At 30.2% G+C, this 16,273-nt stretch overlaps 1 protein-coding gene across 3 annotated transcripts in view; it reads left to right on the forward strand.

Moving 5' to 3' along the window:
- Positions 1–16,273, forward strand: part of LOC142325503 (1-phosphatidylinositol 4,5-bisphosphate phosphodiesterase epsilon-1-like) — a 1,691,101-nt gene that overhangs the window by 606,121 nt on the left and 1,068,707 nt on the right. The window contains exon 3 of one of the 3 annotated variants that reach the window (XM_075367349.1): positions 12,307–12,355. The exons of the other annotated variants lie outside the window; for them this stretch is intronic. Coding sequence (XP_075223464.1) covers positions 12,307–12,355 — 49 coding nt within the window. The remainder of the gene's footprint in view (positions 1–12,306; positions 12,356–16,273) is intronic. 3 annotated transcript variants of the gene reach the window in all.

Consider the following 16,273-nt stretch of genomic DNA (forward strand, 5'->3'; position numbering starts at 1 on the left):
TACAACGATCTCTTGACTTGGAAGTGTGGTTATAATATTAGCGATATTAAATATATTTGGAAAATACCCTACGGCAAAACATTTACTTATTAATTCTATTGACATTAAATTTATTCGAAAATACCCTACGGCAATTAGAGTATTTTCGAATAAATTCGTTAATATGTTCAATAGCTATTCTTTAATAGTCTTAGCTATATATACGGAGAAATTTTTTAAGAGTATGTTTTTTAAATCATCAATACCAGGAGCTGAATTATATTTGAGAAGAGTAATTATTGATAAGAAGAGTAATTACAGAAAAAAATAAACGTGAGTTGCCATATCCGCATCTAGTTGTTGATTGTCATGCATAACAGATATATTTGCATTTAACAACTTTTCCGCATATTCCTTTCCTTACCTATTTGAACAAAATGGTCATTTAAAATTTCAGGGTCTATTTCGGGAATAATTTTTGTTTTTTAAATATTTAATATTTTGTTTACATAGTCCCATGTCTTTTTTCAGTTTCCTTTAGTCTGTAAAATTTTACTTTTATAATAGTCATGTTTATATTTTTCTTAATTAATTCGCATAAAAGATTTCTCTATTTTTTATATTTGATTTTAAATTGTCATTAAAAGGTTGTTTGAAGAGAGTTTTCTTTAATTTATCACGATTTCTTATATACGTGACTAAGCTGATAGTTATCCTATTTTTAAAGGTCAATTTGTATGTTATCACGGAGTTCGTTAGAACTTCGTCGGTAAGAGCCGACGAAGTCAACGAACTACGTTTACAGTTTTAAATATGACCTAACTAACAGTTAAATAAAAATGGAAAAAATAAGCGTGAAAACATTATATTTCAGTTCAATTAGATTAGTAATAAAGACTACTGTCAAAAATACCTCGAATTTTTGTTAGACAACGTTTTTTCCATTTGATGAACCGGGGGATTCGAATATGTCATTTTATTCATTTTTTTTAATGTACCTTTACGAGCCGGCCTCCGTGGCGCGAGTGGTAGCGTCTCAGCCTTTCATCCAGAGGACCCAGGTTCGAATCGCGGTCAGGCATGGAAATTTCACACACGGTATAATATCATTAATCTCATCCTCTGAAGCAATACCTAACGGTAGTCCCTGAGGTTAAACAAAAAAAGTATCTTTACGAATCACGCCGCTAGATAGCAGTGTTTGATAGTAGCGTACAAAAACTTGATAATATATTTTAAATAATACAATTTAAAAGAAAAAATATTACAGCTTGTTTTAATAGTAAATGATGTTAAATAAATTAAAGTACTGAAGATGAAACATTTTTTTTAATAGCCATGACGTCTTAAAAAAAATAAATAAAAGTATTAGTTTACAAGCGTTTATACTAGTTTTATTAAAAAAGAAATAAATAAAACAGAGATAAATTCGATTGGTGAATAAAATAACAGAAATAATTTCGATTGGAATTTAACGATAAAAATCGAGGGTTACACTTAAAAAGTAATAAGTGGAATATTACATCACGGGTTTTCGATTTGTAAAGGTTATTATACTAGTTTTTTAAAAAAGGAAAAATGTGATATGAATTGAATGATGTGACTATCAATAAAAAAAAATTGGCCGTGAAATTCAGTTTGTTTGTTTAAGGCAGTAAATTTTAATAATAAATCCATAAGATAACAAACGGTAATTCATTAAAAAAAATAAAAGAATAATCTAACAGAACGAAGTGATGTAAAAAAAAAAATTACAATGAAATTGTAAACCGTACGGTAAGAGTCTTGCAGTTATAATTTTTTCCGCTCAAAAACAAAAATTTCCTTAATATAAATAAAACTGTGTTTAACAAAACGATACTGATATCAAAAAAGTAAGACACTACATTTCTATTATCAATATCTGTTATTAATTTAGAATTTTATTTAAAATAAAATACATGTTACATATATATATATACAATAGATATACAGTAACAATGTTTAAGCGTTTCATATAATAAGCAAAAAAAAGAAGAAAAATACGTTATAAATGTAGTTTCTTACCTGTTTTGATATCAGTATTGTTTTGATAAAAAGAGTTTTATTTATATTACAGAAATTTTTGTTTTTTGAGCGGAAGAAATGATATCTGCGAGATTCCTTTTACAATTTCATTGTAATTTTTTTTGGATATGTTTTTATACGCGTTACATTTTTTATGCTATCTGTCAATTTATCCAAAAAGAATTTAGCATATCATCAGCATTTGTATACGACCCAATAACATTCTCCCACTTTTCTACTTTAAAATTTTTCATTAACATATCATAATCTACTTCATTAAATAACTACTCTTTAGTACCGTTGTTTACCTTATTTTCCATTCCCAGGTGGAGGGCTGTGCAAAGATGTCAGCGTTCTTAGTTTTAAGAATTGATCCGATAATATTTTCAGAAGAAAAATTAATATTCATGACACAAGATTCGGTATTTTCTTGCACCATTGTGGGTTTATTTTTATATGACTTGAAGCTTATATGACTGTTTGATAATAGTATACCGAAATAATCATAAACTACGTTTATGTTTCCGTTTAAATGGATGTTCACATCCCCGCGTGAGACAACTGTTATCAATGTCTCTAAACCTCTGTAAATACTCGTTCGCACTGTTAAGGAATGTATCTACTGCTGCAGATGGTTATCCACAAACAGCAATGATAGTAATCTTTGTGGATTCTCAATACTCAAAATTATTGAATTTTCTTCGAGTACTTCAAAATTAATTCTTTTAGCCTTTATTTTTCATTGAAAATTATACAAATACAGTTACATTTGTTATAGATACCAGGTTCATCATACACGAAGTATCCGTTTAGATTATAATTAAATCTGTCATGATCAGTGACAAAGTTTCTCTTAAATATGATTGCATCATTCCTAATATTTCAATTTTGGAGTACATAGGCAAAGATTTATATTTAAGGTACGTGTGTTCATTTGCAATATATTAAAGAATTTTATAACATTATTAGAATAATTTTGCGGATTAAAGCTAAAGATATTATCGATCTCAATTTTATCATAAATTTCATAAGAACCATAAAAATAAAAGTAAAGAAAAAGAAAGAAAAGCAAAATAATCTAGTACATGAAATCAAGAAATAACCGCGCAGATTTCTCCTTCATGTTCATGAGTACGTATCATTATAATAGTAAAAACAAAAATACTGAGTTAATAAGAATAAAACTGTTGCACTCTTACTAAAGTCACTATATATTCCACTTAGTAATTTTAAATAATTGCGATAAAGAATTAGCTAACGTGTGGCTCAGATAAGGGAGTAGATAATTTATTACGGAAATAACTTTATTAATGTATTAAATAAAATAATGTATTAAGTGTTTGTCAAAAAAAAAACATGCGGTAAACATTGCTTTTTAATATAGGAGTATTACTAATATAGAAAAATTAAGGAGCGTGCGAGTGACATTTTTATATATACATATTATTAGTAGTGTAGTATAATCTTATTATTTTTTTTTTAAAGTTGTTTAAACATATATATATATAGCATGACACTTCCGGTAAGGATTCTAACGAGTAGTAATACATCTAATCGGTTCAGCCGTTTAGCTACTGCGGTGGAACAAACATACATACATACACCCTAAATACATTACAATCCTTTTTGGGCAGTTGTGTAAAAATGAAATTTCTCAAATGCACCTACCTAGAAATCACATACTTTTTGTATGAGTCACCTCACTCTAAGCCAGAGGACCTTATGGGTGGGGAAAACAATGCAAATATTTAAACGAGAAGGGTAGGTGTGTCCTATCGTTTTCTTCATTATTTTAAAGTCTGATAAACATAAGTGACGGAAAAAAACGTCGAGATATATACGAAAGAGCTAATCAAAATGCGAGTAGTAATTTATTATATTCTCATATCATTTTAAAATTTGTCTCAGTATCTCTTTAAACCGTACAGCATTCTTTGTTACAACATTTACTCGACTGTAACTAGTTACTACTGTAGATATACTGAGATCTTTGCGAAGTAAGTTATTTGATGTACAGGAAAAATTCAGGATATCCAAATAAATGAAAACGTTCATCTATACAAATGATATATCTTATTTGTAAGGCGAGTCGATAGAACGTGAAGCAAATTTTATATCTGTCCTCGATTTTGTGTTTTTCAATCAAAATTTACATTATATAATTTTCATCGATAAAACTTGTACATGTTTGTCCAAAAACAACTACAAAATAAGTAAGTTTGAAAAGTTTTAACTTTAAAAATACCAAAATGCCTGTCATTTAAAATATTTAATCAATAGCTTCGTAAATATTAATTTCACAGAATTATGATTTTTATTAAATAGATTGTTAAGCCATCTATCTTTAATAAAAGGACACATAATTTGATTAGATCAACGTAAATAGGGATGAAATTTTTAAAGTAATCATAAAAATTTTGTGGTTTGATAATTTTGTGCCTGATTTTACTTAATAATAAAAACAAAAAAATGAATTATTTTTAATTCAAATAGTGAAGGAGTAATAAAATTATGACATTTGAAGCACAAGTTCAAGGTCATCTGATGCCATCCGGTGAGTTGGGGTGTGTGTGAACCCCCATGCGAAAACCACTGGGTTGGTCTAGTGGTAAACGCGTCTTCATAAATCAGCTGATTTCGAAGTTGAGAGTTCTATCGTTGAAATCCTAGTAAGGCCGTACTTTTATACAACTAATCCGTACTTTTATACGGATTTGAATACTAGATCGTGGATACCGGTGTTCTTTGGTGGTTGGGTTTCAATTAACCACACATCTCAGAAGTGGTCGACCTGAGGCTGTACAAGACTACACTTCACTTAACACTCATACATATCGTCCTATGAAGTAATACTTGACGGTGATTCCCAGAGGCTAAACAGGTAAAGAAAAAAAAGCGCGAGGCTAATTGGATGAGCTGAAATGAGGACCTTGTGCTTGGCTACACCAATCCTTATCATTGTTTTATGTTTTTTTCATGGTCGTTTTTGTTCGTTTTATGCTTTTTTTATGTTGGTTTATGTTTTATATTCGTTTTATCCTGTTTTGAGTTTAACATAAAACAGCATTAAGTGAACATAAAAACAACATAACCGAACATAAAACGAATATAAAAAAAGAACTAAAGATGGACGAAGCAGGAGTGATTTGAAATGCCGAATAGCACAGGCGAAACGAGCTTTCAGTCAGAAATATAATTTGTTTACGTCAAAAAATAATTTAAACGTCAGGAAAAGATTTTAAAAGCATATGTTTGGAGCGTCGCTTTCTATGGAAGTGAAACTTGGACGATCGGAGTACCTGAGAAGAAATGATTAGAAGCTTTTGAAATGCGGTGCTATAGAAGAATGTTAAAAATCAGATGGGTGGATGAAGTGACAGATGAAGAAGAGGTTTGCGGCAAATCGATGAGGAAAGAAGCATTTGGAAAAATATAGTTAAAAGAATATACATATAGGCCACATTTTAAGGCATCCTGGAATAGTCGCTTTAATATTAGAGGGTCATGTAGAAGGAAAAAATTGTGCAGGCAGGCTAAGTTCGGAATATGTAAAACAAATTGTTAGGGATGTAGGGGGTATACGGAAATGAAAATTTTGAATGTAGGGGGATGTAGGGGGGATGTAGGGGGTATACGGAATGAAAATTTGTCTTCAGTCATTTTTAAAATGACTGAAGACAAAAAAAAAAATAAAAAATTATAAAGATTGGTCTAGTCTCGCAGAAGCTCCTCATCATCTCACCTCATCACTCCAGACTCGCGCGGGGGTTCATATATACCGCATCTCCCCCCGGGGGTGACGAATGATCTTAAAGTTGTGCTTCAATTTTCATAATTAGGAAGCTAGATATTAATAATTAAAAAAATTTTGATGACGACCATTTTGAAACATTCAAAGGTAAGATTTTCAAACAAATTTATTTTGTAGATGTTTTTGGGTAACTATACACCGAATTTTATTAGTATATTTCACCCTGTTCTTAAGATATCAAATCTTATTAAAAAACAAAAAATCTGGGAGAGGGTAAATGAAGCGAGGAGCATTTGTTCAAATGAATTGTTTTGTTAATTATTGATGTCCTGATTTAATCATTTGGCCAACATTACACTGAACTCTCTGTATATTATAGTGCGTTCATAGTTATTCTTAGTAATTTACACTGTTTGTTTGAATTACATTTAATTTAATAATACTTTTAATGATAAATTGTTAGTGTACCTTTAATTATCTCGAATAATAATTATTAAATTCTCTGTATAAACCAATTTAATGAATATAATAATCAGTATTGGTATAATGTTCAATACTCTCAAGCAATTAAACCAAAAAATAGATCACCGTGAGAATGAAATCATTAAATAGTAATTACTTTAAAATGTAAAACTTTGATTTTGATTGCTTGTTATAGACACAAATTTTATGGCGTTAATTGACCCAAATGGAAAGTTATAGGCGGGTTTAAGTTCACCATTAATCTTTACGAGTGGAACGAGTAAGGGCAATAAACTAACCTATTATATTTTACGGAATTTTCTTCTTCTGTGTTATTTCGCTTAAATTACTGAAATGTTTAACGAATAATTTCTTTTATTTTGACAGTAATTTATACAATTGAAAACTTAACTGTAAACGAAAAGATACAATATTAGCTTAGATTTATTCGGCTGAATTTGCTTTGGTAATTTCTTTTGTGGATTTAGTATTTCTTTGGAAGATAAATTAGATTTCTTTCAAAGTCTATTGACAAAAGGTATTATATATATATATATATATATATATATATATATATATATATATATATATATATAGTTATATAGTTGAAGATATTTGAAGGCATTGTTACTTATTCGAGACGGCAATTGTTATGAAACCACCATTAATTAGATCCCCAACTGCGAGTGGCAACCATTCTTTAATCTCAATGACGTATTTCTGTGAATGCGATATTTCTTTTTTTTTTTAATAAGAAAGTCAGTAAAATTGTCAAAGTAACGTATTTATAATTAACTTTTTAAAATTTATTATGTTTGCAATTCTTCACGTAATACATTTTTCTTTTTTTATATTACAATATATTCCAAAGTTAAGGTTGATTTACTGCATTATTGCATTTAAAATAAAATGTGTAGAATAAAATATAAGTCGAATATTTAAATTATCTGAATGCCTATTTTATATTAAAATTTATAAAATTACTTTATATTTATATTTCAAAAAACACATAATAAATAAAATAATATTCTTCATTAGTGCAAAAAAAAATTTGTTCACTAATACTTGAATTTACTACATAAAACTCAAAAAGAAGAATTTTTTTCATTAATGCAATAATAACAATGTTTTATTTTCAATATTTCGTTGTAAAATAAGTACTTTTAACATAGTCTACTAAAGATAGATTCTACAGCTTAATTTAAAAATCGCCAGCTGGAAAGTTGAATTATTAAGATAAGATAAAATAATACAATTAACGAAACAAGAACACTACTTAGTAATCTTAGTAAAATAATAAACCGAGAAGTAAAATAAAAACAAAAATAAAACTAAATACAAAAATAAACTAAACTAAATACAAAAATAATAACAATATAACTGCTAATATTATCACGATCTAATAATCTTCGAAGAAAGAAACAATTCCCTGACGAAATTGATTAGCACAATGCAGTTTAAAAACTGAAAAACAATCAAAATTAAGACCAAGAAATTAAACAGAGTTAAAATAAATTTCAGAAAGTAGCGTGATGTATTGTAAAGGTAAATTTACTTAATTAGTATTCATATTTAAAATAATTCGTTAACATATTTAACTTATAATAGAGTACGTAAAAATAAAATCCTTGTTCCTGCTCTAAAACTGGCCACAATTTCCGAAGGAATATCCTTTCAAATACTTTGGAGGTAACAGATAATAGAATATTGGCCTATACAGGAACACCTCATGTACTAATTTGCACGGCTTAGGGGCCAACACTATCGTGCCACCTTCTACTCTTGACGAGTAGCTTATCGTTTGAAGGATATCATTAAACAATTGAGCCATGTAAATTACGATCATACATGATTGCACATTGAGTATTTTTGGTCATCAAGTCAAAGCTAACCGCGTTTTGTGAGCTTTGCTCCTCGTCAATCACTTTTAGCCCTTCCATAGATGAGAAGGTCTTCATCGGAATTGGACTCTAAAACGTTCACAATTCCCTCTTCATCGGTGCTGTGAATGTTACATGCTTGAAAGACTGACCGCATGTGTTTAGCAAGTAGATTAGCGTTCTCACTGTCACTTGTAGCCCATGTAGCCCATCTTAAGTGGATGGAACTGACAATGGCCGTTGAAATTTTGTCGTGGCCTTCCACAGTGTCATCCCATTTTGATGGTGAAAGATTACTGAGGTAATTTTTAAATGTCTCCTCCTTGGAAGCATTTAGCACTCGTTTTAAACTTCATGCATCTCTGTAAGACTTCTTCTCTGTCCTCTTCTCTTGTAGGATTGGGGTTACTTCTTAATTGCCACCTTGCTTATAGTGACTAGGATTGGCGATTGATCAATGTTGAGTTGTTCCTAATCCTCACAGAAATGTATCTGACGATGCAAAGGAAATCATAAAAGTCCAATAACTCTGGTACTTTACTCACATCCGATGGTCAATATGTCGGCTCTAATCTGCAGGTAACATCGAGCTGCATGTTCATAATACAACATCTTAAAGCTCAACTTCGAGTTAAGTCGTTAGCCCATAATAAAACGGCGGCCCAGTGTAACAAAATGCCAGAGAATAATTCACTTGAGATCATGTATCTAGGAGGACAATCGAACACCGATATCTTGAGAGAAAAGAGCCAGTATAAAATTTCAATGGAGGTCACTTAGATATGATTAATGCTGAAATTCGACTAGTAATAAAGTCTTATCGTGTTGCTAATAAACAGTGCAATGCCTTCCTGCAAACTGTCGTCCAAATGGTTAGTCGTATATCTAGAGTAACTCCCAAGATTAAGATAGTTTTGATCAGTGAAGTGAGTTTCCCAAAGTAGGACAATATCTTAACGACTCTAATTGACATCAACAACTCCAATTGACGTTTGATCAAGCGAAAAACGTCTCTAATTCTTGTTTGCAGGCAGAAAGACCACACTAATGTTCCAGGTAGCTAGCTATCCTGAGAAACCTGGCCATTAACAGATTTAGTCCACCTTGTTGAGTAAGCCGATCAGGTTCCGTATTTGTACTAGAATCTCTATGTTGGTGGCAGTCAATTTCTGTAATCTGTCCACGGGATCCTCGCAGGCATTCCGTCCCACAAATGCGGCATAAAATCCAATACTGTTATTTGAATGGATGCTTGGATCCCCAGATCTCTCTTAGCCTAAAGAAAGGAAATTTGCGTTTCTTAGATTAAATGAAGTCGACTGTTTCTTTCTAGGCCCGTGCGGACTAGCACTTCACTTGGAGCTTAGCACTTTCTGCCTTTTCTCCATCTCCAGGACCTCCTTATAAACACTATGCCCTCTATAATTAGATCACTGGATTGAATGATAAAGTGCACAAACAGTAGAAGTATTTCGGTCTTTCCTAGGACAATCCGCAGATCTTTGTCCCTCTGCACAATTTACACACCGGAAGGGTCGCATGCATTTGTCCATATTGTTGACATCGTATACACTGAACCAGATCCGGAGCTCTACTGGGTGTCGCAAATGTGATACTACAGTTCGCGATATCTCGTACATTGAATATATCCGTATTGTTCTCATTAAGCTCAAGGTTGACGAAGAAAGTAGACAGTGGTTCTTTTGTGACGAGTTGGCGGGCGTTAGTTACACTTCGTAAGCTAATTAGGTTGTGCTCACGGACCAGCTCTAAATTTTTTTTTTTTTTTTTTGGAGATGTTAAATACTGACATTTCATATATAGTAGTCGTTTTTGGACATTACTGATTCTTTTAGTTCGTAGAGACGTAACAGATCCATGATCCCACAGAGGACAATCGCAGATGGTTTGACCGCCTCCTTCAGATATGTCTCTTCATTCGTTTTTCCAACGGAAAGTCCTCATATCTGTTCGATAAAGATAAGTTCTTGCGACTTCACTAGTAGTCCTCGTAGTCCCCAGCGTATACATTGCCGTAACCGTTTGCCACGATGGAAATCGTGATTGGAAATCTAAGTCATCAGTGTTACCTTCTCCATCTGAGTCATTCAGATTGCTAGCAATATTATTTCGAATGAGTTTACCCCGTGTTAACTTACTAGAGTTTCTGGGAAGTCGTTAAAGAGCTACGTTTTCTACCAGATTTTAGTTTCACGAGTTGTAATTTCACTGGTGTCAAATCGATCGGATGACAGTTAATTCATGATTATATTTTGGTAGGTTACGGATTGTGTATTACACTAACTAATTTAAAGTATTTTTTTAACAAAAATTATTATCAGTATATAATTAATCTACAGGAGAAGATTCATGGACATAAACCTAAAAGAGTTTTCCTTTATAACTTGGTTTGGGATATTACTTTTGTATTTTTTCTTGAATACTAGATTTTGCTGGGAGGGAACCTTCCTTCCTCGTAGGCATTAGATAATGCCTACGAGGAATGTCTGTCATGACAGTAAGCTATCAATACTAGTCACACCGTTCATTATTGTAACCTGCCTTGTCAATTACTTGACAAATCCTTTCTTCCTGTTTTAGTAACACCTCGCACTTGTTCTTTTTTGTGTGAATGAATACTTATTTGCTGACTTGTAACTAATTTTACACGATTTCAGCTCTTAGTGTTCTCAGAAAAATTGAAAAGTAATAATATTATGATTTTAGTACAGTTAGCAAGTTAGGAAATATTATTTGATGCACAGGATTGAAAATTTACATTGGATACTAACCAATAACTGATCAAGATTATAAGAGAAAAGGGAGAAAAAGAAATAGAGAGACAAGAATACCACCTAGGTGCTTTACTGTTATTCTGAATAGATTCGATGATGAATAGGTTCATCACTGCAGTTCAACCTTTGGAACAGAAAAAAATAATAAATATGTAATTTTAGTGTAAGAAACTGTATACACTTAAGAATCCAAGGGCATTTATTTTTAAATTATATTTATTTTTTATACTTATTTTTACAGTTAATGTTTTACTTTTACAGACAAACATTGTTTTGACAGTTAGTATATAAACTGTCTTGTTTATACGTGACTTGAATTAAATTTTATATAGCGTCGTGTCAAGTTGTGAATGGAGTTGATGAGGGTCATCAAGCTCACCCAGACGTGATTATAGATAAGGCGAGTCAAGTTAAGTTATACTGCCACTGTATTATATCCCCCCTTCATACAAGCTGTCGTCCTTTTTCTAAGCAACTTCCCCACAATATTTCTTCATACGCTTTTGCTCTGGTGATAGCAGCATATTTTAGGTTTACAGCCTATAATAGTTTATATATATATATATATATATATATATATATATATATAATATATAAAAACTTTAAAAAATAAATCAATACTTTACTTACTTAGTATTCATGACGAGGGTTTTTCGTATTCTGCTTTCCGTTCTAATCTGTGTGATTAAGGGTGTGATAAGCTATTAAAATAAATTTAATTTTTATTATTTTCGATTGTATACCAGTTAGACAATTCATTATCGACTTATTTATTAAGCATTTGATTTGAGTACAACATATACTCTGTGAATTTACTGCACATTGACAATTAATCATATGAATTAAATTAAAAATTAAAAAATTAAGTTTGCTTATAATAGTCAAGTCATAAATGTCATTCATACACTATCGGTAATTTAAAGTCAAATCTTTACCATACTTATTTTTCCGGTCATTACTCGTAAGATTTTTCGATAAAAAAAGAGCCCCGCAGGCAGGTGTGTAACCATATATTTAAACCTTAAAATAACGTAAATAAATTAAAAATAAACCTGGAAATAAAAACATAATCTGCGAATAAAATATTAATATTAATACTAATTAAAGCATTTTTTTTTTTTTTTTAATGGTGAATTTAGTGTTTTTCTTTATATTTTATTGTTTTTATTTATCAGTTATGCAGACTCATTTTTGATTCATTACTTTAAAATTGAATAATTAATGTGTAAATAATTTTAAAAAAATCTTGATGTATGTCTCACCTATCTAAAATACTTTTCTTTTTATTTATTTTTTTATTTTTTTCATTTACTTATTTTTTTTTTTATTAATTTTATTTTAATTTAATAATTTTATTTAATTTCAAATTTATCTTGTTTTTTTATTATTTCAGAAACCAAAAATAAATTTTGTAAAGAAACTTTTTTGCGGATTCTGGAATCGTAAGTTTTGAACAATATAAAAATTATATTTTATTTTATTTAATTAAAATTGAAATAATATTTTATTTTACTTAATTCTATTTCTCAGAATTCAAAGGTTTTCTGATGCTGAGGAATTTTTTTTTTCAAGATAATATTTCAGAAAATGTTATTAAACTTTGTAAAAATTTAAATTATCTATAAAATTTCTGGAAAAAGTTTTACAGAAGTTTCTGGAAAATTTTAACTCTTTTACCTATATCAGTCCTTTTAAGTGTTTTTTTTTTTTAATTTTATTTTTTTATACGTGTAATTTATTGTATTAAACCTTCCCTAAGATAAGTATCAGCTGGTACTTAACATTTCTTTACTGATCCTTTGACATCTGTTGAATTCTTATCGTAATATTCGTCAATCCTTTATCCGTTTTATTGTCTTCTGTTATCCTTTTTCTTATTTTTCTCCATAATATTACCTTACAAACAGTTCCATTTCAATACATGACCAGTTCGTTTCTCTTATTCAATACATATGATTTCTTTTCCGCTACTTTTTTCATTTCTTACTCTAAGGTTCATTTATATTTTGAACGAGTGTAAAAGTAAGCTGATGATTATCATTAACTTTCCTTTGTGAGAAGTATACAGTTTTTGTCTGGTTCACAAATTATTGATGCCAAGCCAATTGTAGTTTATTATTATTAGCTCATTATTAATGATATTTATCAGCTATCATTTAATGCTAAGTTCTGATTTAAAACCCATTCTATTCTGGCCGATTGAGCTGAACATAGACTTTTTTATCTTCTCTATATTACAACAAGAAATTGTCAATGGACGTTGAATTAATAAAGGTCACTAGATATCTAGAAAATGATCTAATGTGATATAAATAATTCACATTCTTTTTTTTCTTTATTTCTTTATAATCAATTATCATAGTTCCGTAGCTGTATATATTCTTTTCTCCTGAGGATTTATATCTTCAGTTTGAATAGAACAACAAAACAAAAAAATTGTAATAGAAAATTTAATTTTTTTCTATAGAAGGTCAACTCAACCCACCGGGTTGGTCTAGTGGTAAATTCATCGTCGTAAATCAGCTGATTTCGAAGTCGAAGTTCTCAGGTTGAAATCCTAATAAAGGTAGTTTACTTTTATTTTGATTTGAATACTAGATCGTGGATACCGGTGTTCTTTGATGGCTGGGTTTCAATTAACCACACGTACCAGGAGTAATATACCGGAGTTTGTTCAAGATATAAATTTACCTGTACAGTTACATTACACTGATAAGTCGCTAATGACTTTAATTGTTGATGTGACTATAGAAAAAGTATTAAAAAAAAGAAGATTATCTTGATGTAAAATATCAATATGTAATTAATGATTCATTTAATGATTTAAAGCTTCAATGAACGAAACAACTTTCAAGGAATCTCAATATTGTATATCTAAAATAACAGAAAATAAAATTTTAATTCGTTTACACCCAATTAATTCTGTTATAACTGGAACATCTCGGGGAATGACACATCAAATTGAACGGAATGAAGTAAGAAAAATGTTAAAATTTTATTGTGATTAATAAATATCCGCCTTTGCTTTTGGAGACGACCTAGGGTTAGGACAGCCTCGCCCAGGATGGTGGGACGCTCAGGTGTCTCACTTTCGATTATTGGACGGGGACTCCTTGGAAATTTATGATGGGGGTAAAGTAAGACCGTATTCCCGGTGGGGGTTCCCTCAGAGGTTCCCCATTAGAGGCTTGGCATCAAGACCGAAGTCCCGGTGGGGGAAGCCCCTGGTGTCCTCTTCAGTAGAGGCATGGCGAATGATTAAAGACCGAGTTCCGGCTACCTAGGGGGGGGAGGGGAACCTTAGTTCCTCCCGAGGTAGTTTGAGGTGATGGCACCCCCTGGAGCTGTGTACAACCTTAGTTCCGGTTTCAGGGGGGGTGATAAACAAAGGAAACGATAAAAAAAATTGAATAAAATAGAAATATATAAATTATACAAGTAGAATATATAAAATAAACAAAAATTTAAAACTAACTTGCAACCTTATCTTCATTTAATCGATTAAAAACAGTTTACACGTCTAATATAACAACCTCTTTCTTATGTAAGATTATACTAAATTAAATTTAACTTAAAAAACATACACAAATAAGAGGAAACAATTTTTTTTAACACTACAAAGAACATTAAATGTCAGATTTTTAATTTTATGAACTTCAGTTTGGTTGTATATCCTACTACTGTATATGACATACGAAAATATAGTAGTAGAATTATAATACTTATATGTTTTTGACAAATTCATTTTTTTTTTGTTGAAAAGTCAAGAAAAATTGTTGGATTTTATCATAATTTCCTATAGAATATGTCACTTGCAATAAATGTATTGTTATCTTGACACCGTTTTTATTATTTTCTTTTTTATCAAATATGGCTTTTTTCCGTTCTCGGACTCTGGATTTGAACAAACGAATTTAGTAACGTAGGCCGACAGATACAATCCTCCTTCATTATATTTTTAAAAATATAGTGAAGTAGGATTGTATCTTCCTCCTTCACTATATTTTTATCTTGTAATTAAATTTCCTACGTTTTTATGATTTTCAGAATTAAAAAAAAAAAAAATGCTGATTTTTTTATGTCTCGTATTATCGTATTATCAAATAACTGTTAAAATTAGCAAAACATATTAAATTTGAATCTATTTTTTTATGTCTACTAGATGTATGATAATAATTTTATCATCAACTGCCATTATATGTTCTCATAATCTGTAATGCGTTAGCATATTTCAGTTCAGAAAAAATAATATTCTAAAAGCAAGGTTCTCAATTTTATTTTTCATTTTTTTAATAAATAGTCCGAGTAGGGTTACCGAGTGTGGACCATCATTAAAAAGAATATTAGATGAAAAAGTTTGATTTATGCAGTATTTATTGATTTTCGAAAAGCATTCGATCGTTTGATACGTGATGCTCTCTCTGTAAACGAATCTTAACTTTCATCAGATCGGCTCTCTCATTTAGCAGTTTTTCACCTTGACTTAAGCAATCAACGGATGAGAACGTTCTTCAGGCGTTTGATTAAGAATTTATTTATAAATCTCAATGAAAGACGGTGTGATGTTTGTTCTTTAGTCTCATTTGAAAGTCGCTTACGGATAAAATTATATCGACATTCCAAGATTGCTATTCTTTTGATAACTTACATATCACGTAATCAATCGCGCATTTTAAACAGTTTATACTCGTGTACGTTGTCAGATTCTTGACTCTTAATGCAACGCATTCTTTCCCTCGAATCTTTGAACGAGCTTGAACTTTTTAATTGTTTCAAATAATGATTTTTCTCTCAAGGACAATATCTTTTTTTAGGTCTGTCCGTCCGTCCATATTTCTGTTTCGAAAAGTTAGAAAACTAAAAAGAATAAAATAGAAATTTTGTGAAAAAAATTGAAACGATTTGAAAAAGAAAGGAAATACTGAATAGGAAAAAAAATATTTTTTTTTTTCTTCAATAGATCTTGGATAGTTATTTTTTGAAGTCGGCGCCAAATTTTAGCATTAACGTGAAGACTTAATACAAATAAATTTCGTTACCTGCAAAAAAAATTAACAATACAAAATTAAATTAAAACATACAACCCAGCAGTATCAAAACGAAGCATAAATTGGTAAGACCTATGCCGTAAGGTAAAAGCGAAGTACTGTCACAATGAAATATTACATTTATAATTTACAGATTAATAAATTTCAAAAATTGTATTAAACGCGTAGTGGAAAAGTTATGTTTTTCTTTTTAGTGGAATAACTTTTTTAACTTTTTTTATGGAATGTTAAATATTTTTTATTTGTAGAAACAATTAACAAAATTTTAGAATATAAAACATTTATTTATTTACTGTAAATTGTTTTAGTTTT

The sequence above is a fragment of the Lycorma delicatula genome, chromosome 5, assembly GCF_047948215.1.
Source record: "Lycorma delicatula isolate Av1 chromosome 5, ASM4794821v1, whole genome shotgun sequence".
NCBI classification, from domain to species: domain Eukaryota; kingdom Metazoa; phylum Arthropoda; class Insecta; order Hemiptera; family Fulgoridae; genus Lycorma; species Lycorma delicatula.